This window comes from Phasianus colchicus, chromosome 9, assembly GCF_987193195.1.
Source record: "Phasianus colchicus chromosome 9, bPhaCol1.hap1.1, whole genome shotgun sequence".
In the NCBI taxonomy this organism is placed as follows: Eukaryota; Metazoa; Chordata; class Aves; order Galliformes; family Phasianidae; genus Phasianus; species Phasianus colchicus.
The window spans coordinates 2,191,446-2,215,325 of NC_143444.1; the positions used below are offsets into that span (position 1 = coordinate 2,191,446).

Consider the following 23,880-nt stretch of genomic DNA (forward strand, 5'->3'; position numbering starts at 1 on the left):
AGTGTGACCAGCAGGTCATGGAGGTGACCATTCCTTTCCGTTCTGCTCTTGTGATTCCCCACTTGCAGTGCTGTGTTCAGCTCTGTAGCCCCCAGCAGAAGAAGGGGGCTGGAAGGGTCCTCCCCTATGAAGACAGGCTGAGAAAGCTGAGCACATTCAGCCTGGTGAAAAGAAGTCTCTGGGGAGACCTCATTGGGGGCCAGCTTTCCAGTGCTTAAAGGGGCCCTCAGGAAAGCTGGGGAGGGACTCTGTCAGGGAATGTAGTGTCAAGACAAAGGGTAAAGGCTTTAGACTATTATAATAGAGGGGAGATTATGATTAGATGTTAGAAGGAAATTCTGTACTCAGAGGGCAGTGAGACACTGGCACAAGCTGCCCAGAGGTGCTGCTCAGGTGCTCAAGGCCAAGCTGGCTGTGGCCCTGGGCAGCCTGATCCGGTGGGTGGCAACCAGCCCACATCAGAGGGTTGCGACTTGGGGGGGGCTTTAAATGTCCATTCCAACTCAAACTATCCTGGGTTGCTTTGAAAACTTAATCACTCAAGCTGATGTAGTAACCTGTGAGACCTTTTGTTTCCTCAACAGTGAGTGCTAGAAATCCCAGCCTGTGCTAAAAGCACACTGTGATATTCACTCTGAGGCTATGCCTGCCTACCAGCTGCAGCCTCTGGAAGTCAACACTCATCTTCCACTTGTGCTGGCTTGGGCACAGGATCAAATCGAATATCCTAGTGTGAGTTGAAAGAGGGGATCGCACAGTACCTGAATGTTCAGAGTGCAGCTTTTTCAGTGGTTGCATTGTATTTGGAAGACACTGAACTTGTGATTGTCCTGTGTAAGGACCTCAGTTGGTTTGAAGCACTGATTCTGGAGCTTGCAGGCTTCCATGCTGCAAATCCAAAGTCTTGCAGAAGAAGAAAGCCTTGCGCTTTGCATTCGTTAAACAAGCCAAGTGGTTTTTTACAAATGATAATCATAGAAAATGCTTCCATTAAAAAAAGAAAAAATTCTCTAAGCATAATCTTGGTAATGATTTTGTGATATATCACTTTGCTTCCATGCCAGAGTTCTGTGTTTTTCCATTAGGGTGCTTAGCATTTCCCAGTCATGGAATTTGGACAAGGCTGGACAGAAGAATGAAATTGGAAAATTCAAGGATTGAGGCAGATGAGAAGTCTAAGCTAATACTGTGCTTTACCTGATGTTAGCAGTCTAAACATAAATACTTAAATTATTTAGAACAAATTCTAAAAGATGAGCAAACAGAAGACAGTGTTTCTGTGTGAAATCTTTATGTTTTACTGACTGAAGTATTCCGTGTGCATAACGGAAAAAGCCTATTTTACTTAGGGTAGGAAGGTTAATGTTCTCATGTCTTCCTCCTCCCTCCCCTTTGCATTTTGAATTGTTTGGAGTATGCTTGCATTGCTAGAGTGATAAAACTCAGCAGAGTTTTATAATCCACAGATGACATTTAATTGTATAAAAATGTTTCCTTCTCTACCCCAGCTTCCTAAAAAAACAATATTGACCACTCAAACCTGCATCAAGAGCAAACATTCTCATGATTTTTCCTTTTTCTCAGAAGAAGAAAAAGGGGCATGCCAGTGTTAGATTTACTGTGTCAGTGCTAGGGACCAAGCCTGTGCAGTGGGACAGTGGGTATCTGCATGGCGCACAAATCTGACCTTGCCATCATGGCTGAACTGCGGCCAGCTTTGCTGAACTGCGGCCAGCTTTGCTGAACTGCGGCCAGCTTTGCTGAACTGCATGGTGTAGATGAACATGAGCAAGTCAGACTGGTTAGCAGATGCCCTGCTAAGCTTCATGAATTTGGCTATAATGAGTCACCTGAAGTTACTGCTTGCTTAGAAGAGTCAAAATAAGAAGCATGAGTAACTAGTGAAAATGAAACAAGTGCCACTCTGTGGGCTCATGGTGGCATGTAGGTAGAGCACCTTGCCAGGAGGTGGGGCCAAGCCCTGTAACCCAGCTGTATCTGTGTTATTTTTTGTAAGCTACGTTATGACCTCAAAATGGAGCTGGGCACTGCTTGCACATGGTTGAACATGCTGTGTGTGGTACCTCCAGAAAGGGCAGCATGGACTCCTGTGCTGTCTGCTCAGAAGGGGAAAACTGCCTGCTTAGTAGTTGAATTCCTAAAGCAAGCTTAACCCATGTGATTTTCAAAATCCTCACCTCATGCTTGCATCTTCTTTGTGGAGAGACCAGCAGTGTGTTTTGGCTTTGTAGAGCAGTGTCATCTACTTGAAAAGCTTCTCATGGCCAAGAGATTTTAGGTAGAGCCTGAGGGATGAGAAAGAAAGTAATTGGGATGTAGGATAGTAACTCCAGAGTGGGGCCAGCTACCACTCAGGTTACTTGCAAGTAGTTTGCACTGCTAATGTGGGTGATGAAATCCCAGAACTGTTGTGTTTCACAGCTGGAGAAGCAAATGGAAATTGCTTTCTGAACAAATGCGCTAGGCTATTCCAGTCTTACTAGATTTTAAATTACGTTGTTACATGGTTGTGTCTTGCTGTCGGAGCTATCAGTTCTGTACACTAAATGACTGTCAGCTGAAATGGTAATTGAACTTGATGTAGATGACTTCTCAGGTACCATGGAGTATAAATAATGTTGGTAAACTTGTGGATGTTCTTTCCAACATGACCAGCAAACGTGTCTGGCTTGCAACCAAACTGTTGGCAGCTGGTTTGGGATCGAAGACTTCTGCGCCACAAGGCTATTCAACAGATATTCTCAGACTGTTGTGGGGACAAATTCCGCTTTTTAAATTTTCTTCCCAGGTAAAAAGGATGAAATTAGTGCAGTACTGTGGAGCAAGGCAAAGACCACTTTGCTGCTTATATGATTAACATGGCTGTGAAGTGGCTCCCAGCACGTGCCAGGATGTGGATGGCTGCCTCTGAGCAGGCTCCATTTCTGCCACTAGGCCTTTGCGTGCCACTGGTCCAGCGTGAGCTTTGGAAGGGATTGGAGGCTGTACCACAAGGCATGTTCACTGCTTTGTACCATGGGAAGGAAGTAGATACGGCTCCATTGTCACCAACAAGCTGTGCAGGCAGCTGTGGAGAAAAAGAATCACAGAATCGTAGGTGTTGGAAGGGACCTCCAGAGATCGAGTCCAACCCCCTTGCCAGAGCAGGTTCCCCACACCTGGTTGCACAAGCAAGTGTCCAGGTGGGTCTTGAACATCACCAGAGAAGGAGACTTCACAACCTCCCTGGGCAGCCTGTTCCAGTGCTCTGTCACCTTACTGTAAAGAAGTTCTAGCGCACGTTTCTGCAGAACTTCCTATGCTCCAGTTGCTGGCCGTTTCCCCTTGTCCTGTCTCCACACACTGCTGAAAACAGTCTGGTCTTGCCACTCTGCCCCCCACACCTTAGATATTTGTAGACCTGGATCAGGTCCCTTCTCAGTCTTCTCAAGGCTAAACAGACCCATCTCACTCAGCCCCTCTTCACAGGGGAGACGCTCCAGGCCCTTCACCATCTTTGTGGCCCTCTGATGGACTCTTTCCAAGAGATCCCTGTCTTTTTTTGTACTGGGGAGCCCAGAACTGGACACAGTACTCCAGATGAGGCCTTACCAGGGCAGAGTAGAGGGGGAGGATCACCTCCCTCGACCTGCTGGCCATACTCTTTTTAATGCACCCCAGAATGCTGTTGGCCCTCTTGGCCACAAGGGCACACTGCTGGCTCATGGCTGACCCCTCATCCACGAGGACAGCCAGGTCCCTCTCTTCAGAGCTTCTCTCCAGCAGCTCATTCCCCAATTTGTACCTGTGCATGCAATTATTCCTCCCTATATGGAAGACTCTACACTTGCTTTTATTAAACCTCATCTGGTTTCTTACTGCCCAGCTCACATGTTGAACTCCTAAGCCTGACCATGCAAATCCCTTCCCTGGGGTTATGGTGGCTATTCAAGCCTCTCAGGCTCTGCTCCGCCTAATTCCAGGATAAGTGGATTCCTTCCTGATTGATTTCTGCTGCTTGAAATTGTTGGCACCTTTTAGAAAATCACATAGTTGCGCATAATACAGGCAAATGCTAAAGGACAGGAGAAAGCTGCTTCCATCTGACTTAACAGCTACTAAAAGGTACAGTGCTCTGGTAAAGGTTTTGAGAGGTTTAGCTGGCCTTCAAATACTTGCTAAACCCTTCTTTTCAATTCTTCTCAATCCAAACCACATATTTTCAAAAATAGAGTTAAAATAGTCCAGTAACATTTTTTCTTTTTTTTCCCCTCCTTTCCTCCTTTTTTTTTTTTTCTTTCAATGGGTTGGCTCTATCAGATGAGTGGTTTTGCAGTCATGCTTTCTGCAGCTTTTTCCCATCACTTTCTCGTGCAAAACAGCCTCACTAGGGAAAGTGAGTATCTGGAGTAGAAAATAAGATATCTACATAGTCTTCCCTCTCAATAGTATATGTTTAAAAATATAAAAAGATTGACTTTAATGTGGTACACCAATAACTGACATTTATTGAAAATCTCCAAGTAGATGCTTTCACTTAAGAGAATTTCTGCTGCTTTTTTTTCCCAGCTATATCCCAGCACTGTGCTGTGATTAGAATAATACTAACAACTGAGTGCTGTCAGAAATAAGCAATGTATGCAGGCAATGGTATTTGTCATAAAATTTGATGTTCTGCCAGCTACAGATGGGTTAGCTTTGTGAAGTGGAGGTTTATTTAAAATGAGAATTTGAATTTACAGTTATAATGACTAAAAGGAAGCAGTTTGGGTTTCTAATAGTCTTACATTGATTATCCTTTAGCAATTCATTTTATAGCATGAGACTCATTGGGAGCCTAGGCTCCCAATGATTCTAACTGAAATTAATAAAAACTCTGTAATTGACTTAAAAAGAATGCAGATACATTTAATGTAGTAAAAAAAAGAAATTTTGGTAAAAGTAAACTTACATGCGGAATCAAAGATGTGTTCTAAATGTGACACTAGTTTCTTCTGAGGTGCAGATCTCAGAGTACTTTTTTTTGGTTGTGTTTAGAAATCTCCATTCTCAAAATATGGCAATTGGATTCATCATGAAACATTCCATTGTACTGAAATGCTGGTGTTCATGCATGTGTACGTGCACATACATGTATGCTCATGCAGGTCAATACCTTGTAGAACCTCATTGTCATTCTCCTGGAATTTTCTAAAGGAAGGCTTTTGCTCTGTGATCTTTTGAGGAACAAGTTCCTTGGTATGAAAGCTGAGGAAAACTTAGTTGAGTTTTAATTATATAGGTGTAGCTAGGTTTGTGGTTACAGTCCTATCTTTTCTCTCTCATTAGGGCTAATTCATTGTGTTTGTTGACAGTTGTCAGAATGTAAGGAAGCAAAACTTATTTAAATAGATTGTCAAGGATTGTAACTGGCATCCAAATGTATTTTAGGTCACTCTTGTGCAGTTCTGCCTTGTCTGAGGTTATTTAATTCTTGTCAGAGACACTCCTATAGACCAGATTAAATCTGGCACCATATTACATATATTTTTTGTTTTTATTTTTTAACCATGTAAAAGCACTATAAAAAAACATAAGCCTGTTAAAGTACAGTGGAGGACTAGTATGGTAACATGCTCTGGGAAGTCCTTGTTTCTGGGATCTCCAACATCTTTAAGCACCAACTGGTTAGTTCTGAGGTCTCGATAACACGCATAGAATGATGTCACGGGTTATCCTTAGATATAAGTCCGTGACAGGGGGGCACAGGCCTCGGGGAGAGAGGGGGGGGGGGGAAAAAAAAAAAAAAAAGAAAAGGAAAAAGGTACGAACGGTTTGCCGCGGCCCCGGGCCACGTGCGCTCCGGGAGAGGGGGAAGGGCAGAGAGCTAGCAGATAGTTTTAACAAAAGAAAACACAGCGGCAACGATCTGAAAAGGAAGGGTAATTTACTGAATCTAACTACATCAAACAAAATGAGAGAGACAAGAGTATCAAAAAATGAGGGTCAAACCACCACAGTGCGAGGGAAAGCACGTGCTTTCTCCGCGGCGAGCCGAGACGCCTGAGCCGGGCAAGAGGGGGAGAGGCAGCCGCTCCGGGTCCGCAGCTCCACCGCGCTGCCTCTGCCCGCCAGCTCCTCCGAGGATGCCGCCTCGTCCCCTCCCATCAGGATGCTCCAAGAGTCCACGACAGTAAACGGAACCAGAACATTAACTCGTTAACTCCTACTGCCCCACATGATGTTCTGATGTGGAATACTGACAACAAAAAATCACGAAACCACAACAAATGACTCCTGCAAGAAAACATGGGCTTTCAGTTTATTAATAACTAGCCATAATTACACATGTTCAGTACTGTTCCCGGCTTGCCCTGTCACTCTGTGCCATGCAGCACGGAGTATTTGCCATTGCTGAGGGGCAGCACTGTGCTGTACTGCTCTCTAGATACTCAAGCTGCTGTTGTTGACTCTGCTCATACTGTCTGTTTTCATGTGGACGTGAGTGCTGAGTGCATGAATTTTTCTGTGCACTTCATGGGAGCCATGTGACTATAGCTTCAGTCTTGCTTTTTCAGTTTTCACTGTCTCATGGTAAAAGGTAGACAGTTTTCTTCTAAGTCTCTTTGAAGGAAGCAGACAGTGAATAAAAGCTTTCAATCAGACCTTGTAATTGAGTTCAAACTGCAGAAGAAAAAAAGAAACTGTGACTCTAATGGTTAGTCAGCCTGTGGACCCCTGCTACTTGAGATACAATCAGGGGATGTGGTGGGAAGCAGCAGAGGAAGTGTCCTGATGGGGACTTGCAGCAGCCAGCAGTGCCCTGGCTGGTGCTTGCAGCTGCTCAGGACGAAGCTTCCTGAGATGCTGCAGCAAGGAAATTAGTTGTGTAATATGATGCCAAGCGTAAATCTAGAATTAAAAATCGAGTTTTAAAGACTGCTTGATTTTTACTTCAATGCGTTCAGGTTATTAATCACAAAATAGCACTATAAATGTGTAGTTACATTCATTCCTGCCTTAGTCTTCAGTGTAAGCTATTTATCTAGCTCTGTAGCAAATGTTGAGGGAGTCTTGCCAAAATACACAGACCAAGAGATGAGACAGAAATAGACCTGGACTGTACTGGAGTTCAGCCTGCAGAAAGAATTTAAAGAGCATTATGAACAGTGTTTTACTCAATTCAGATTGTTGTTAACAAGGGGAAATAAACAAAAACCAGAGAATAATCTGGTGACCTTTTCAGATCTTCTCTGGGAGCTGTGCGTGGGCCAGTGTCAGTAAGTGCTGCCTCTCCCATGCCAAACTGTGAGGCAGCAGTGGTTGCAGCTCTTGTCAGTTGCTTGGCCTTCGCTGTAGGCTGAAGAAAGCAAGTCCTTGCAGAGCTTGCATGCTGTACAGAATCAATAAATGCTCTTTTTTTTTTTTCCTTCTTGTTATCAGAAAAGAGAAGAATTATCACAAACTAATGTACTCTTGGAAATATGAGACTGGGAAGACCCAGACATAAAGCCTTCATGCACAGAAGAGATGCTTGAGAAGAGCATGGGCAGCTGTTCTCTGTGGACTTAGTTCCCTGGAATGGCTCAGGACCTGAGTGCAGGGGACCACCGGGCTCAATAATCTCCATGGCTCTTCACGTTCTCTGGCTTCTCTCAGGGGCTGCTGGCTGAGTTGTCAGCTGTCGATGCATTCTGTAATTTAGGCAGTCATCCATTGAGAGTTTGCTAGGGATGGCCAGAGGCACTTGAGAAGTGCTGGCTGCCGGCCTCTGATGAGAGCAGACCTCCAGAGCTGCTCAAGCAACTGGGGAGCAGAGGAGGAAGGTAGACTCCCTGCAGATGCTGGGGCTCTGTATGCCTGTTTGTCCTCAGGAAGAGAAAACTTGCCTCATGTTTTTTTAAGTTTGGGCACATGAGAGCCTCTGACATTCCTTTGGATTTTAACCATATAACGCAAAGAGTTCTAGTCCTCTTGGTTTTTTTGTTTTGGGTTTTTTTTTTTGGGTCTGTGTGTATGAGTGTGCTAGCAGCAGACAAAATCTTGCTTACACCAGAGAGAATTTGCAAGTAGATTATTTCCTTGGAGCAGAAGTCATCCTTGAGACCTACTTCAGGCTTTCTTGTCTTTATTTTCAGCATGAGGGAATAGGTTTTCCATTGGTGGTTCCACTGTGAGTGCAATCTAGTGCCACCCATGCTAGGCGCCTGAGGAACTGCAAGACTGTTCTGAGTAGAGAATTGGTAACAAACCAAATTAATTTTAACATCTCATAAAGATGAGGCTGTTCTGCATATCCTGTTTTATTACTGTAATTCTTAGGAGAGTAAACAGTATTCTTATTGCTACTATGCTAGGCAAATTAGCAAATTAGCCTAATTTTTCTGTGCAATGGCATTTGGTTTAAAAAAAACAAAACTTCTGAAAAACTACACTGAAGACCTATAAACTGAATTTAGTGCTGATTGTCTTAGACAAAAGATAATATTAAATTTTAACCACTGGAGTTCTTCAAACTGGTTTTCTTTTTCCAAGAAACAAGAACATATATAGTGTCTTTTTTTTACCATCAATAATTTCCTCTCAAATAAAAGAACACAAAAGAAATGCAACAACAACAAAAAGCCACCCCAAAACCATCAGGAGCAAAACACGCACAGAGCTCTTAGATGTTGTAAGAATGGGAAATGCTAATGCACATGTGCCGCTTAGGGCACATTTTTTAGCAAAACCTCTCCTGCATCTTTGGTCTCTAGATTTCATTCATACTTTGGCTGCTGCACCAAGGTTGATGGTGAAGAGTGAGGTGTGCAAGAGTGAATACTGTCTTCATTGGTGAAGTGAGGATGAAGCTGCAGTAATGCTTCACAGTGTCAGACTGCTTGGCAGTGACTCACAGTATGCATGGACTGTCTGCCTGGCTTTTGTTTGATTTGCCAAGGGAAGCAAAAAAGCTGCATGTGCAAACAGTCTTCTTCCAGTCAGTAGTCTTCTGAAGTTGAAGCTGCATGTTAAAGTTAATAGTGATAAGTCAGGAGGCTGAAAAACTAATTTAAAAAAAAAAAAAGGAGGGGGAGGAAGTTGCTCATCTAATGTGAGGTTGCTGGGTTGGTTTGGCTTCTTTTTTGCCTGGTAAAGAATCTGGTGAAAGTTTTTCACTGCAATTCTTGGACATTTTAAACGTGAATATGATTACACCCAGGTTAGAGTCTGAAAGCTAAAAGGAATGGAGGCACAGGAAGACATAATTGGAAAAAAAGCTGAAGGAGCCAAGCTTTTTTACTTCTCTCTTGAGGGTGGTTAGCTTAACTTACATTTTCAGTCAGATGCTTGGATCTACCATAGAAATTCATAGCTGGTTAAAACTGAAGGAGCGTTTCAATTAAAGTAACATATAAGTTTTCTTCTAAGTCAGCTGTTTGAGAGTGAAGAATGTTCACTATGATTTGACAGATTGCAATTGGAAGTATTTCTTTTCTTAGTCGCCCTCTTGAGCCATCGCTGCAGTGTTGGATGCAGAGGATGCACCACTGTGGTAACTAGGTGGGCTAGATGATCTTCAGAGGTCCCTGCTAACCCCTATAAATCTGTGATTTTGTGACCTCTGGTGGAAGCTTGTGAGTGGACTGCTGCTGTGTGAAGTCCTGACATGTAGCACCCAATTTGCTCTTCAGAAATTAAGGGTTTCTGCTTATGTGCCCCTAGGACAGCCAGCTGGCTGGGGGCTTATTAAGAGTAACTTTATCATTATTTTTGTTATCCTTGGCAAGCATCATAAAGGCTTTCAGAATTACAGGCGGACCTTTCAAATTGATTGGATACAGAAAGGGAAGTTTGACAGAACAAGTCATATTCTTTCATCAGATAAAACTTAATGCACACCACTGCTGGAAAATAGCTTTTAAGGAACAATTGCACTTCAGGTTTTTTGCGCATCAGTTCTGTTTAGGCATCATAACTGTCCTAGGTGATCATTCCCAATCCTGTGTCATCTTTAAAACTAGTGGGACAAATGTTTGGGATTCTGTACAGAAAACAAGACTGGGAGATGGATCTGATGCAAAAATAATGGTGTGTGTATATATGTATATATATACACACACACACACACACACACACACACACACATATATATATATGGGAGGTGTATATATGTGTGTGTGTATGAAATGTATATTATTCTGCTGATCTAAAAACTGTCAAAATTGATGTAACTAAGAAGCATCACTTGAATGGAGAATCAGGATGGGAAGTAATGAAGTTCTGCCTTACCCATGAGATGAATGAATGTTAACTACACCCCGTGCGTGATCTCCACCCCCATTTTTTCATATTCTGTTCATTGCACACTGCATGCTGCTTGTTGTCAAATCTTACCCTGGAGCTTTTGGATGAGTGACTGTAAGGCACAGAGTAGGAGAGTAGATCTAGAGTGAATTCAGCAGTGCTGAATATCTGAGTTACATGTCAGCTGTTTATAATGAGTTCAGTACTTCAGACTCCACTTTGACCTGTACAGTTCTAGGCTACAAAGGATTACACTTCCACATCAGTACAAAGATGAAAGATTTTACAATCTGTATGACTGACATTATACCAGCAAACTAGTTAGAATGGGGGTAGTGCTGTGCTGTGTAGCCAAACAAGAACTAGTAAATGGCAGTTGTAATTGCATTGGATATTAAAGGTCAGGGTGTTTTTGCTGTTATGCTCTCCCACTCCAATTCACAGGGTACTAAATCTGAAGTTTATTCCTTTTTTGGAAAGCATCCAAAGGTGTAGGGTTCTGTCTTTGCTTGGTTTTGGTGTTTGTTTAGTCGTTTTTAATTCTGGATATTTGAGAGAGACATTCTTGCTCTGAATTAGATGAAGGGTTTCTATGGCTGAAAGAACTCCACATGATTTGTCATATCTGCTGAAATTCCTTCTGCTACTGGGTATCAGCATTGTTGTTTTCCTTCAAACAAACAAATTCAGTATTCTGAATTGATAGAAGTAGGTAAATGGCTCCTGTATTCCTCTGCTAGATTGTCCTAATACATTCATTTAAAACAGATATGTAGTGCAGATGTCTTACATGGTCAACATTAAGGGACTGCCAAATTTGCAAATAGCCTTTGCAATAATTATGAGTATGTGTCACGATAGGTAGTTTTTGGCTTTCCCAAGGTGCTTACTACTCATAGAACGGCCTGGGTTGAAAAGGACCTCAAAGATCATTCAGTTTCAACCTCCCTGCTATGTGCAGGGTCACCAGCCATCAGACCAGGCTGCCCAGAGCCACATCCAGCCTGGCCTTGAATGCCTCCAGGGATGGGGCATCCACAACCTCCATGGGCAACCTGCTCCAGAGTGTCTGTATGCAAAACTTCCTCCTATCTACTTTCTCCTAATTTCTAACCTAATCCTCTCCTGTCTTAGTTTAAAACCATTCCCCCTTGTCCTATCACTATCAACCCATGTAAGCAGTTATTCTCCCTTCTTTGTATACAGGCCCTTCAAGTACTGGAAGGCCACAATGAGGTTTCCCTGGAGCCTTCCCTTCTCCAAGCTTGCCTAACTACTTTGCATGTAACATGGAATCACTGTGTGCATAAGATTACTACTGCAGTAAAAGTAAACACAAATTAGTTTATACAACTTGAGATCAAGTAAAAAGTATATTATCAAGTAGACTTGCTTTTAAAAGCATACGAAGGTCAATTTTAAAATGCACTACCTTGTACCCACGTGTTCAGCTCACGAACAAATAGAGCAACCTGACTGGGAGAACTGCAGTTATTACCAACTTTTAATCACCGGGCACTGATCAAGCAGGGATTTTCGCTTCCCACAGCTGAAGCACAAAAGCTCAGAACCATTTACAGCTCGTCATTTTTTGCTGCCTGGGGTGGATGTGAACCAACAGATGAAAGACTGGAACTGACAGGTGAAAGTCAACCCTCCAAAAGGTCAGTGCATTTTAACTTTGTCAAAGCCAAAACAAAACCCCCGGGGAAAAAAACAAGGGAACAAAAACCTAAGACAAAACAAAAACCCCCAAAACAGAAGCCCAGCCACGTGGCTTAGAGCAAAACAAACCCTACCTATGTCAGAATGCTTCTTTTCAGATGAACTATCAACTTTTTTTTTCTGTGTAGTCACACCTAAGACCCTTAAGTAGATCCACTGTATGTTGTAGGATTTTAGAACATTTAGGATGTTTCTGCCACAATCAACATGCAGTCAGTGCATTCCCTAAACTGCTCTATTACTGCAATGAATCAAAGTCTAGAAACACTATCATAAGTGAGCTGATTTACTACAGGAGATCATACAACAAATAGTCCATGCCTGCTGTAGATGCATGTAGCTTTTTACTTTTGCTTGAAACATCACCAAGTTAGTAAAAATTGCTTGGCTACGCAATCCCCTTCGGCCATAACAAGAATGGTTACCTTTCTAGAAAGCTTTTGATGTGAGTTAGTATCAGGAGCCTTACAAACCATGTATAGCGTGGAGCTGTATACATCTAGATTTAGGATTAATAAGTACAGCATAAAAGAATCACACAGGAATGACAATGATGCACGTCTGCAGCCATGTTCACTGCAAAGGCAAAACTCAGTCACTCATATCCATATCCTCTTTGTGGTGATCATCCCCATTTACTTTGGACTCCCTTGCTGATTCTCCACTTCCTTTCTCAGCCACAGACTCCTTTACTTTAGGAGAAGAATCTGCCATTTTCTTTTCTTCCTTTTTCTCCTTCTTGCTGTCATATCCCTGTTCCTCTTCATCATAATCCCTTGTGACTTTCACATCCTTATCACTCTCAGATTTTTGTTCCTGATCCTTCTCTTTGTCTTTCCTTTTTTTTTTTTCCTTGCTGGTTGACCGTTCCCTCTCATCTCTTTTTGTCTTTTTGTCTTTATCCTTCTTCTTTTCCTTTTATGTCTTCTGGGAGATGGGGACCATGACATTTTCCTTTTAGGTGACCTGGGTTTTTTAGGTGACCGTGTTCCACTCCTGCTTCCTCTACGCCGTCTTTCTCTGCTTGTGCTTCTGGATCTCCTCGTTGGGCTATAGCTTTTGGGGAGTCTTATAATGTTTCTTTTCTTTCTCTTCTTTCTTTTTATCCCTGGTCTTGGATGTGCTCCTGGATTTTCTACTCTCTCTGGAATGAGATCTTCTTCGCCTTGGACTTTTAGATTGCCTCCTGCTTCTTGATTTTGAATGGGACCTTCTCCTTGATCTGCTTCTTGACTGTCTGTGTCTAGATGAAGAAGGTGTCCTCCTCCTCCTTGAGCGCGATCTTGGCCTTGAATGCCTTCTTTTTTCATTTTTTTTGTCTGGCTCTATAGCAGCAGAAATTAATGACTGTGCTTCTCGTACTCTTTTCATAGCTTCTTCTATTTCTTTACTGGAGGTATCTGATTTCAGACTTGGTGAAACAAGACCTGCAGCTACATGGTTCAACTTTGGATCCACTGTGCTCATCAGTTTGAGTAGTTGATCTGCTGCAAGAGACTGAGAGTTTAAGTTTCCTCCAGGAAGCTTGAGAGCAGCAAGAGCAGGATCGAGAGCAGGAGCTCAGAGAGCAGCTAAAGGAACAGCACCAATCTGAGGAAGTGGATTGGGAGTAGGCAGGAGTCCACCTCCAGGCAGCAGACCTGCCACAGCATTAGCTGGTGCCAAGAGAGACAAAGCCTTAGTTTCATCAGGAATGACTCCTTCTACGTATGAAATGACTATCAGCGCTCTGTCAACGAACACAGTGTTTGTCAGGTGCTGGGCCACAACCGCCGAGTCGGGATCATGGAACTTTACAAAATACACACGGGATGACATGGGCAAAGGAGAGTCATCCGGGGGGAAGAGGCGCAGCTCCTTGATCTTTCCGAGGAAGCCGAAGAGCGTCTGCATCTGCTCAGAGCTGGCAGTGGGGGAGACATTGGTGACCTGAATCACGTCAGTGCTGCTGCTCGAGGCCATCGCGCCGGAGCTACAAACACACGGGGGGGGGGGGGGGGAAAGGAGGGGGAAAGGGGAAAGGGGGAAGAGCACGTCAAGGCCCGAGCGGCCCCTGGCTGTGCCCTCTGGGCCGGGCGGGCCTCCCACGGACCACGGCCTGGCGCAGAAGCTCCACCATGCAGTGCGGCTGCCTCACCAGCCTGCCTGGGCTGCAGTATCCCACAATAAGGGCTCAGGGGAGACCTTACTGCTCTCTATAACTACCTGAAGGGAGGTTGTAGTGAGCTGGGGGTCAGCCTCTTCTCTCACGTGACTAGAGATAGGACTAGAGGGAATGGCTTCAAGCTGCGCCAGGGAAGGTTCAAGCTGGACATTAGGAAATACTACTTCTCTGAAAGGGTGGTCAGGCGCTGGAATGGACTGCCCAGAGAGGTGGTGGAGTCACCGACCCTGGAGGTGTTCAAGGAATGTTTGGATGTTGTGTTGAGGGACAGGGACATGGTTTAGCAAGAACCATTGGTGAAGGGTGAATGGTTGGACTGGATGATCCTGTGGGTCTTTTCCAACCTTAGTGATTCTATGATTCTACGAAGCTAAACAAGCCCAGTTCCCTTGACCTTTCTTCATAGGAAAGGTGCTCCAGCCCTCTGATCATCTTAGTGGCTCTCCTCTGGACCTGTTCCAAGAGCTATGTATCTTTCTTGTGCTTGACTCCAGATGCGGCATCATGTGCACTGAGTAGAGGGGGACAATCACCTCACTCTCCCTGCTGATCACCCCTTTTTTAATGCAGCCCACAATATAGTTGGCCTTCTGGGCTGCGAGCACACACTGCTGGCTCACGTCTGGATTCTCAAACACCACGATGATGCACAGACACATTCTCAAACATCAGGATGATGCTTTCACATAAACACTAGAAACTGTTCTGAATGGCAGTACATGGATCTTTTTATGTCTGTAGCAGTTATGAGCAAGTAAACATAAAATACTGTGTTTCTTTCATCTCTTAATTTAACTCCACAAAGCTTTTCCATATTTTTGGGAATATATTTGCACTATGGGGGATGGTTGCTTTTAAACCCCTTAACTTCCTTCAGCAGCTCTGCCTGCATACTCATCCTGTACAGCTAGCATCTTTCTAGGAGAATTCTCTGCTGTGGTCTGTCATTTTTTCACACCAGTGTAGTTCAGCAGTCATGTCTCAGTCTTGTTGCCTCTGTTCATTCATTCTTCAGAGCTGCATCAGGACTGACAGTTGTAACTCGATTTAAACATTATAGTTGCCAGAAATCTTGTTGTGTTACTTGTTTCATTTTCTCCAAGAGTTTCCATGGTGCTACACGAGAGGGCTTACCATTCTTTCTTAAAATCCTTTCTGGAGATGGTTCCTGACTGGCATGTGAAATAAAAGCACTTGTAGCTGTCTTCTCACTCTTGCCTGTTCTGAGCGCTTTAAAGCCTGTCTTCACCTGTGCTGAGGAGATCATCTCTGAGGGTATATGCTTAGAGTGCATAGTAAGGAGAAAACTTGAAGGCTGTTTGAGCTCTTCTGGCAAGCATGCAGGTCACACAGACTCAATGGCAGCATGATTGTGGATGAGAAACAGTTGATGCTGGGCTTTTGGTTCAAATTACAGACATTTGGATGGTGAGAGCCAGTAACATTACATTCATACCTTGAGTTGTACCCCTCTAGGGTATGAGTGAAGAGTACTGAATGGCCTTTCTCCAACTATGTGATCAGACTATGTGGCCATGAGAAGTGACAGCAGCCTAGAGTTGTGTGGTGCTGCATTTCCAGATGCCTTCTACAGACAGTAAATAGTTTGTGTGGTGTCAGACTCTAGCTGTTGTTTTGCCTGAAACACTAGCAGTCTGCTTGAAGTCAGGGGTGTTCTTGGCATCCATCAGAGGAGAGCTGGCTCTGAGAGGATGGGCAGCTCTCTTGTGCTGAGTCTTACTTGGTGTCGCCGCTATTCCTCCCTTAGGGGATCTCAGCTTCCCTGAAGAAGTGAAGGAGCCCTTCCTGGGACCTTGTTTGCCCACAGCCGCAGAGCTGGTTGGAACAACTGTCCCTCTGCTGGGCAGTCAGTTCTCAGAGCTCTCCATGACACCACTTGTTCTGGCTTCCATTTGCAGCCTTGTGCTTCTGAGACCCCATCCTGAGCTGTGGCTGGATGCCATTCCCAGGCTGTGCTGATCACTGAGCTCACAGCAGAGGGCAGCCAGCATCTGGGTGTGATCCCATGGCCTACCGGCAGGATCTGCACTTGGCATCTGCACCCTGCTGCCTGGGGAGAAAGGCACAGCTCACCCATCTGTGCTGGATGGGCTGTTTTAGCTTGGCTGAAGTAATGTCACTTTTCACATCTATAAATTATGGGGAAAGAAAGCCTTTCCAAAGGATTTGCTGCTCTAGAATTGAAAAATGTAATCCTTTCATTGACAGGGAGTAATGGAGCTTGTGGTTTTACTCTATATATAAAACTCATTCTATTCTATGCTTTAGAACAATGGTTGGCAGGGATAGATTTTAAGCAGAATGCTTTGGAGATAGCTTTGTTACAGGCATATGCTGTAAGGAACATCCAAAGGATGTTACCAGGCTGAGAATGGGAATGACAGAGTGAACACTGTGGGAAAGTATTTACAATGACTCGTATGGTGACAGTGAGGCATTTCTACTCGGTCAGTAAATAACATTCACAAGAAAATAGCTTGAATCAAAACCCTACAAGAAACCATCAGGATACTTTCATACTCTAGGAAAGCTCTTTTGTCACCTTCTTGGTGACTTTTAAGCAAATTAAAAGCCTACTTTTAGCAAGGGTATTCACAATTACAACCCCCAAGCAAACCCATGTGTGATTATAGTAGATTTAGCGATGGGTGTTGCTTATTTGTGTATGCTTGGCTCAGCATCTTAATCCAGGTCAGTGAATGCCCTGTCCTTGTGCCAGTAGCAGCAGCAGCAGCGTGCGCCAAGGATGGGTAAAGAATGAAGTGCACGAGTGCAAAGTTAGATTGAGATAAACTGTCAAGAAATAGCAGCCTCAGGTGAAGCAGCTAGTCACACTCACATTTGATACTTCTTCACATTTTCCAGAAACAATTGTGTTGGTAAATTTCATTATTTTTCTAGTGCAGCCACTTTTGGAGGTTTTTTGTTCCCTTCTAATTAGTGAGAGTAGTGTAGTGATGGATATAAGAAAATGTGTGTGAAAGAAACAACATAGAACATACTATGTGCCTATAAACGCTTGTGACACTCAGAAGTTGGTAATGCTGGAATGACATTTAAGTCACTATGTTTGGAACCATAGATCTCAGTACTGAATATTTTATTGAGTCCTCCTTTCTATTTTTAATACTTTTGAGGGTTTTTTTTTCAGATTTTATCAGTTTGAAAAATCATGATCTCTTCAGCTGAAATTCTGATTGCTTTGTGTCTTCCTCATATTACGTATTCTCCTTTTTTTTTTTTCCCCATCCCAGAAATCGGCCCAGTGACGATAACCACAGATCCCAAGAAATTTCAGTTTGAACTCAGGGAGCTTTATGTTCAGGTGAGTGACTTGTTCATCCTCTATGTAGTTCTAGCAGTATGCCGTATTTCCTCCCTATGATCATTCATCTCTTGTTAGTGTAATAATGCTTCATGTGGATATAGGTGCAAAAACTATCATCTTCTTGTTCTCTGCATATCTGAATCCATTATTACATTATTATAGTTAATTACTTTGTCTTAGTTTACATCATTATATGGATACTTTGCTCATTGATCAATAACACGAGAAAGACTAGTTAGTCAATGATAATACTTACTTTGAATCCTATTAGTTCTGCCACTTGTTCACAGTCACTTTTATGAACTGTTTTACTATTTCCTGTAAGTTATTTCCTTAGTTCTAATTAACTAATTAATTTACAAAAGGACTCTTTAAGACCTGTCAGGTGCGACATAAGCAATTCCTTCATTGCCCTGTGTTAACAAGCACTTAATGATTCAAATGTAGCAGGCTGACTCAGGTAACCTGGTATAAGGAGATTGGTGAAGGGCCAAAATAAGAAATTAAAGTGGTTAGATAAGGACTGATAGGATATCTTGCAGCAGTTCTTCCAGAAAATGTGAACACTTCTGTAACGTTCATTATGGATAATTCACCTAGAAAGGCAGTGACCTGAGATAAATTGTTTTTGGTTAAAGTTGTAGAACAAATATTCTCATTAATGAACAAAACTAAAATTAAAGTGAAGTTAAACTATTTGAAGGAGTCTTATGTATCTTAGATAGAAAGAGACTTGTCTAGAATACTCTAAAACTTCTTGGGCACCAGGACAAACACAGATCTTTGCAACAAAAATATCTGAGTACAGAACAATTGGAACATTTGGACATCGCATTTAACAGGGTCTTTCGGTTGGTATTTAAGAATAGTTTAAGACCAGTCTGTGTGCATCTCTCTGGAGAAACTAAGTCCTGCTCTTCCTACATTCAAACTAGTGAAGAAAATATTCCTTTGACACTGGGTGAGTTGATACATTATTGCTTGTGTAATTAGCTGTGAATCATTCTTGTGAACAATGTGACAATAAGCTGGACAGCACTGGCTTCTCAGTAACTTTTCTATTTGAAGAGAGGGCCAAACTTTTAATGTATTCTCACATTAAATGCAGTTTGTACGAGATCTTATTGCATGAGCAATATGTTTTTGTCTGTATCAGAATCTTTTAAGCATACAGAGTGCTGCAAGATCATATTATACATGTGCTGATATATTTGCATAGGCATTATGAAAAGGTCTTATTTGAATACCCCTGAGTATAAAAATAACAAATTACTTACTCAAAATAGTCTTCACTAAGAATTGTTAATAATGCTTTTCAGTTAGATACTAAAACTACCATTTTTTAAGAGGACACAATACCTTTTAAATAGTTATGTCAGTATTGCATTCAGACCTGAGAGGTGAAATAGTACAGATGACCTGAGCTAGAAACCTAAATTTCTGCATGTCTATCCAAAATGAGTGGAAAATGAAAGTTCAGTCATCTATGTTTCCTAGAAAACTTCACAAGGTAATTATATTTTGTTGAAATTCGGAAAGAAATGCACATAATATTTCTTTTTTAAAAAGTAATACATTTTTGTTTAGTAGTTTTATCTAGCTGCCTTTTGAGAACTTCTATATTATGAAAATAAAATGTTTATACTTGTTCTCAGAACAATCATTTAACTTGGCACTGTTTTTCCAATGAGATGTACAAAGCAGATACCATATAAAACATTCAAAAAATTACATGAAAAAATAATGTCATAGACTAGAAGTGGGAATAAAGACCACTTAGAAGGTGGTTGTAGAAATAAGCTATTATCTTGACTTCGCCTACAAAATGAAGGTTTAATTGGGAGGTTCTTCTGCTGAAGATTACGTTTGCTTCGCAGAAGTTAAAAAACTTAGAATCATAGAATCACCAAGGATGGAAAAGATTGGAAAAGACCTCCAAGATCATCCAGTCCAACCATCCGCTTACCACCAATATTTCTGCACTAAACCATGTCCTTTAGTACAACATCTAAACATTTCTTGAGCACCTCCATGGACTGTGACTCCAGCACCTCATTGGGCTGCCCATTCAAGTGCCTGACTTCTCTTTCAGAGAATAAATCCTTCTAAGAAATTCTTCTTAGTGTCCAACTTGGACCTGGCAGAACTTGAGGCCATTCCTCTAATCCTATTGCTAGTTATGGGGAGAAGAGGCTGGCTCCTGACTTGCCACAACCTCCTTTCAGGCAGTTGTAGAGCAGTAAGGTCTCCCTGAGCCTCCTATTCTCCAGACTAAACAACCTCCATTCCCTTAGCTGCTCTTCATAAGACTTGAGCTCCAGACACCCACCAGTTTCGTTGCTCTTCTCTGGACACGTTACAGGGCCTCAATGTCTTTTTTGTAGTGATGGGTTGCATAATCAAGGAATTTTAAGATAATGTGTAATCAAGGAAGATTGTATAAAGGAATATTGTCTAATCAAATAATATTAAGATGTTATAATAATGAAATAAACAAGAGAGTTAGGCAAAGCAAGACAAAGAATAAATAGGATGCTTACCCATATCATGGGCTTGCTCAGGAAACTCCAGTGGAGTGGATCTTCAGAAGAGAAATCCTCCCCCACTCGTAGTCAGCTCTTAAATGGGTCTAGGAGAGGTGCAGCCAGGCTCCACCCCTTCCTGCAGCACAGGTGAATTGCTTTCACCTGTGCTCCCATGGCTGACTCCTTGCTCGCCTCAGGTGATCAATCAGAGGTTCAGGCCATGGCTCAGCAGTTCCCATACAGGGGTCCAAAACTGAACACAGTACTCCAGGTGCAGCCTCACCAGCGCTGAGTACAGAATCATTTGGTGTATATTGTTTTGTTCCTTAGTATTGTACAGGCATTGCCAGGATGAAGTTCAGACATGTTGTTGAAAAATTATATTTTGAGTTTCACGTACTCCAGAGTCTACTACTTGTTTTTCCCATTAAAGTAAGAGTACATACTGAAGTAGGCAAGTAACTCTCTTTTACATAGATTAGTAGTTTGAGATACTCTTGTTATGAATTTGGGTCCGAGTTACAGAGAGTTGAAAAGTTGTTGCTGATTTAAAAAGATTTGGTTGGGGTCAACTGAAGTTCTGGAGGACTGAGAAACTGTGGGAGGCAGGACCTTTTTTTCCCTGATGTTTAACCTCAAAACAGTTTCTGATTGCCCTGAAGAACTAAAAATTAGATGCAACTATTACATTATTTTTTTTTCTTCTTCCTTCCCAGCCTGTGGGGTTTTGTGTGTAAGTACGTGTGAAGGTATGCTGATTGGCAGGCATGTTGATTAAATAGAAAAGTTATTTCTTTTAATAGTAATCTTGAAAATGCAGAGATCCGTTGCTGTTCACAGGGCTGGGTTTTACAGCTCATGTTCAACTGTTTGAAAAGTTTTGTCTTCAATATGTGAAATGGATTTTTACGTAAGTGAAAAAGAATAATTTTTAATTTCTGAAAAGGTCAATTTCTGTAATGTTAAATAAAGTCATTCTTGGAAGCCCTAAATGCAGGTCTGAAAAATCGGCAGCTGTGCAGCTGTCTGTGTGTCAGCACAGGTGACTGGGAAACACATCACCTGTGTCCACTGTTGAGTTCCTCATACTGTCTGCCCCACCATGGGAAGTTCAGGGCACGTCCTTGCCATCCTGGCATCCAAATACCCTCCTGGAGAGCAGTCCTGCATGGTTGAGGTTACTTCCCTCTGTGGCTGTGATATCTCGTGACTGCTGCATGCTGCTGGAGCCATTGCATTGTCAGACTGTAAGGGAACGTGTGAGTAAAGAAATGGGGCTGGTGCAGGAGCTGGAACTAACTGACACGTCTCTCCTAGGAGAGATAAGAATGACCATGACACTGGCCATTTTCAGAACCAAGTACAATTTTCTCCTCTGACTTCAGTTTCCCTAAGTAATTCTTCTAGATGTTTTTCAAGTGTGACACTTTACAGGAAACATACAGTACTTGGGGGGAGGGGAGTGAATAAAAGAACAGAAGATGGAACATTCAAGAGAGACACTTTCTCAAGAGAAAATACTTTATTTGATATGTTCTTTTCCTTTGAAAGTTTTTGTTTTTTCCTTCTTCTATTTGTAAACAGGGTGGTGGAGACTGTCCAGAGATGAGCATTGGAGCAATTAAGATTGCTCTAGAAATCTCTCTTCCTGGTTCTTTCATCTATGTATTTACTGATGCACGATCCAAAGACTATAAACTCACCCATGAAGTACTTCAGCTCATTCAACAGAAGCAGTCACAGGTACGTGGGGAATTTACATCCTGAGTTGATTTACATCTTTAATGCCTTGTTTTCTCTGTACTGAAGGGTAAAATTCAGTGAGGATCAGTGAAATCCATTTTTACAATAAGAATAATGCCATTCTATAACTTTATTTTTTTTAAGAGATATTTGATCTGATTAATAAAAACTTGAAGGACCGTTTATTTTTAATATTGTGGATTAAATAGTGCAAATGAAGCTTGTATATATGCTTGGTCAGCATGTCAATTGTGTGGATGTTCTTATGTTGTTTTGAGACAGGCTTTCTGAGATGTCCAATTGCTTATAAATGAGTATCACTTATAAAGTGATTTTGTTTGTACCTTACTTCATTGCAAAGTAATAAGAACCCATGCCAAGTGATGCACTTCTGCTATCAGGCCTTCATGCTAGCTTTAAAATATTTTAATGCAAAAGTTTGCACTGTGTCCAAATGACTTGGATGCTTTTTTTATTTGTTTTGTTTTTTTTAATACAGGTAGTATTTGTGCTAACTGGAGACTGTGATGACAGGGATCATATTGGTTACAAAGTCTATGAAGAAATTGCATCAACAAGCTCTGGTCAAGTTTTTCACTTAGACAAAAAGCAAGTTAATGAGGTAAATTTTCCAAATTCTGCTGTATAGAATAGGGTAGAGGTTCAGATCTTTAAATGATTCAGTTGTGGGCAAGAGTAGTTAAGGGGAAATTCTAGATGTTCTCTTTTTGGTACGTGAGCTTTGTTCAATATTTCTCTCTTTTTGCTTCTGCAGTATCAGGGTTCACTCTGTGACTTCTGTTTATGTTGGGGAAATATAAACTGTCATATCTAAACAGACTTTCACCAGGTTCCCTCTGCGTGTGTGTGTGGCTTCCAGGAAGAGAGGCTTTAATACAGGGAGCTGGTTTGTGTCATGTGAGTAGTCAGCCCAGAGGCTTTCCCATTCTGAGTGAGACTGCAATGTCAGCTTCAAATGAATACTTCGTTAGCAAGTAAAGGATTGCTAGAAAGCGAGGACATAAATGTTCTTCACATAAGGCTTGGTTCTGAGCAGATAAACTAGTAGGCTTCCATTGCTCACAATTAACCATAATCACGTTTTAATCAACATTATTTTTTGGATAATCTTAACAATTCTGCTGACAAACGATAATTTTGAGGCATGGTGAAATGCTTCCTTGTGATTGCTGACCCGCAGTGTTGAATGAATGTTTTTTTTGAGAATTACAGTGATTCTTAGAATTGAAATTATAATAGTCCGTGAGAAAATAATTTGGAGAGAGATTAAAACATATTTTAGTTATTTAGGGAAGTAGAATTTTTTCTACATTGTAAACAGCATTTGCAATAACTGGATGAGGTCTTTAAATTAAAAAAAAAAAATCTGTTCCTTTGTTTGTAAAAGTTTGACAGTGACAAACATTGGAGATGAATTGCAGTTTTCTGCTGTTGTTGCTTAGCAAGATTGAAGTTCTTATTGGGAATGTAATAAGGTATAGGCAATGATGTGAAAGTGATCAAAAGGAGGACCTTCTCCAATGATTAATCCTTCCAAAATTAGGAGAAAAGTTAGAGGAAAAGAAATTGGCTGTAGAGACAGTGTAGTTTCTGAGCTGCATTTTGCAATTTTTATGTAAGGAGGGTAAAACTTCTCTCAGAAGACTCCCTAAAATCCCTTTGTACAGAAGGGTCTTCTCATCTTGAGGCTATGCATAAGAGCCAGAGGTTGATATCAGTGAGTGATGATATCAATAGGTGATATTCTTGCAGGGTTTTTATTTCCTGGCGTGGGCACAAGGGTGGAAGATTGTACAGCGCTATATAATTGCATCTCCTTTCAGTGGTCATAGTGATCCCTTTGGTAAAACTACAATGCTTCCAAAAGTTCTCCACCATAACTGCTGAACAAATTGCATTACAGTATTTAAAGTAAAATATATACCTAAAAGTAAGGGATCGTGAAAATGAGCATAGCAACAGTCTAACATCCCAGATAAAGCCTTAGCTGCAGATTTTGCATCAGCAGTATTACTTTTCAAGGAACATATTCCTCAATGTGCAGATGCAAAGGAACAGGAAATATAATAGTTATCTGCATCAGCTGT

At 41.9% G+C, this 23,880-nt stretch overlaps 1 protein-coding gene and 1 pseudogene across 4 annotated transcripts in view; one reads left to right on the forward strand and one right to left on the reverse strand.

Annotated features, from left to right (window-relative positions):
* Positions 1 to 23,880, forward strand: part of HMCN1 (hemicentin 1) — a 190,687-nt gene that overhangs the window by 20,671 nt on the left and 146,136 nt on the right. For all 4 annotated transcript variants that reach the window (XM_090145892.1, XM_090145890.1, XM_031608483.2 and 1 more), the window contains exons 2-4: positions 17,431 to 17,501; positions 21,614 to 21,772; positions 22,272 to 22,394. In XM_090145892.1, coding sequence (XP_090002018.1) covers positions 17,431 to 17,501; positions 21,614 to 21,772; positions 22,272 to 22,394 — 353 coding nt within the window. The remainder of the gene's footprint in view (positions 1 to 17,430; positions 17,502 to 21,613; positions 21,773 to 22,271; positions 22,395 to 23,880) is intronic.
* On the reverse strand, positions 10,869 to 13,965 carry LOC116238672 (uncharacterized; annotated as a pseudogene).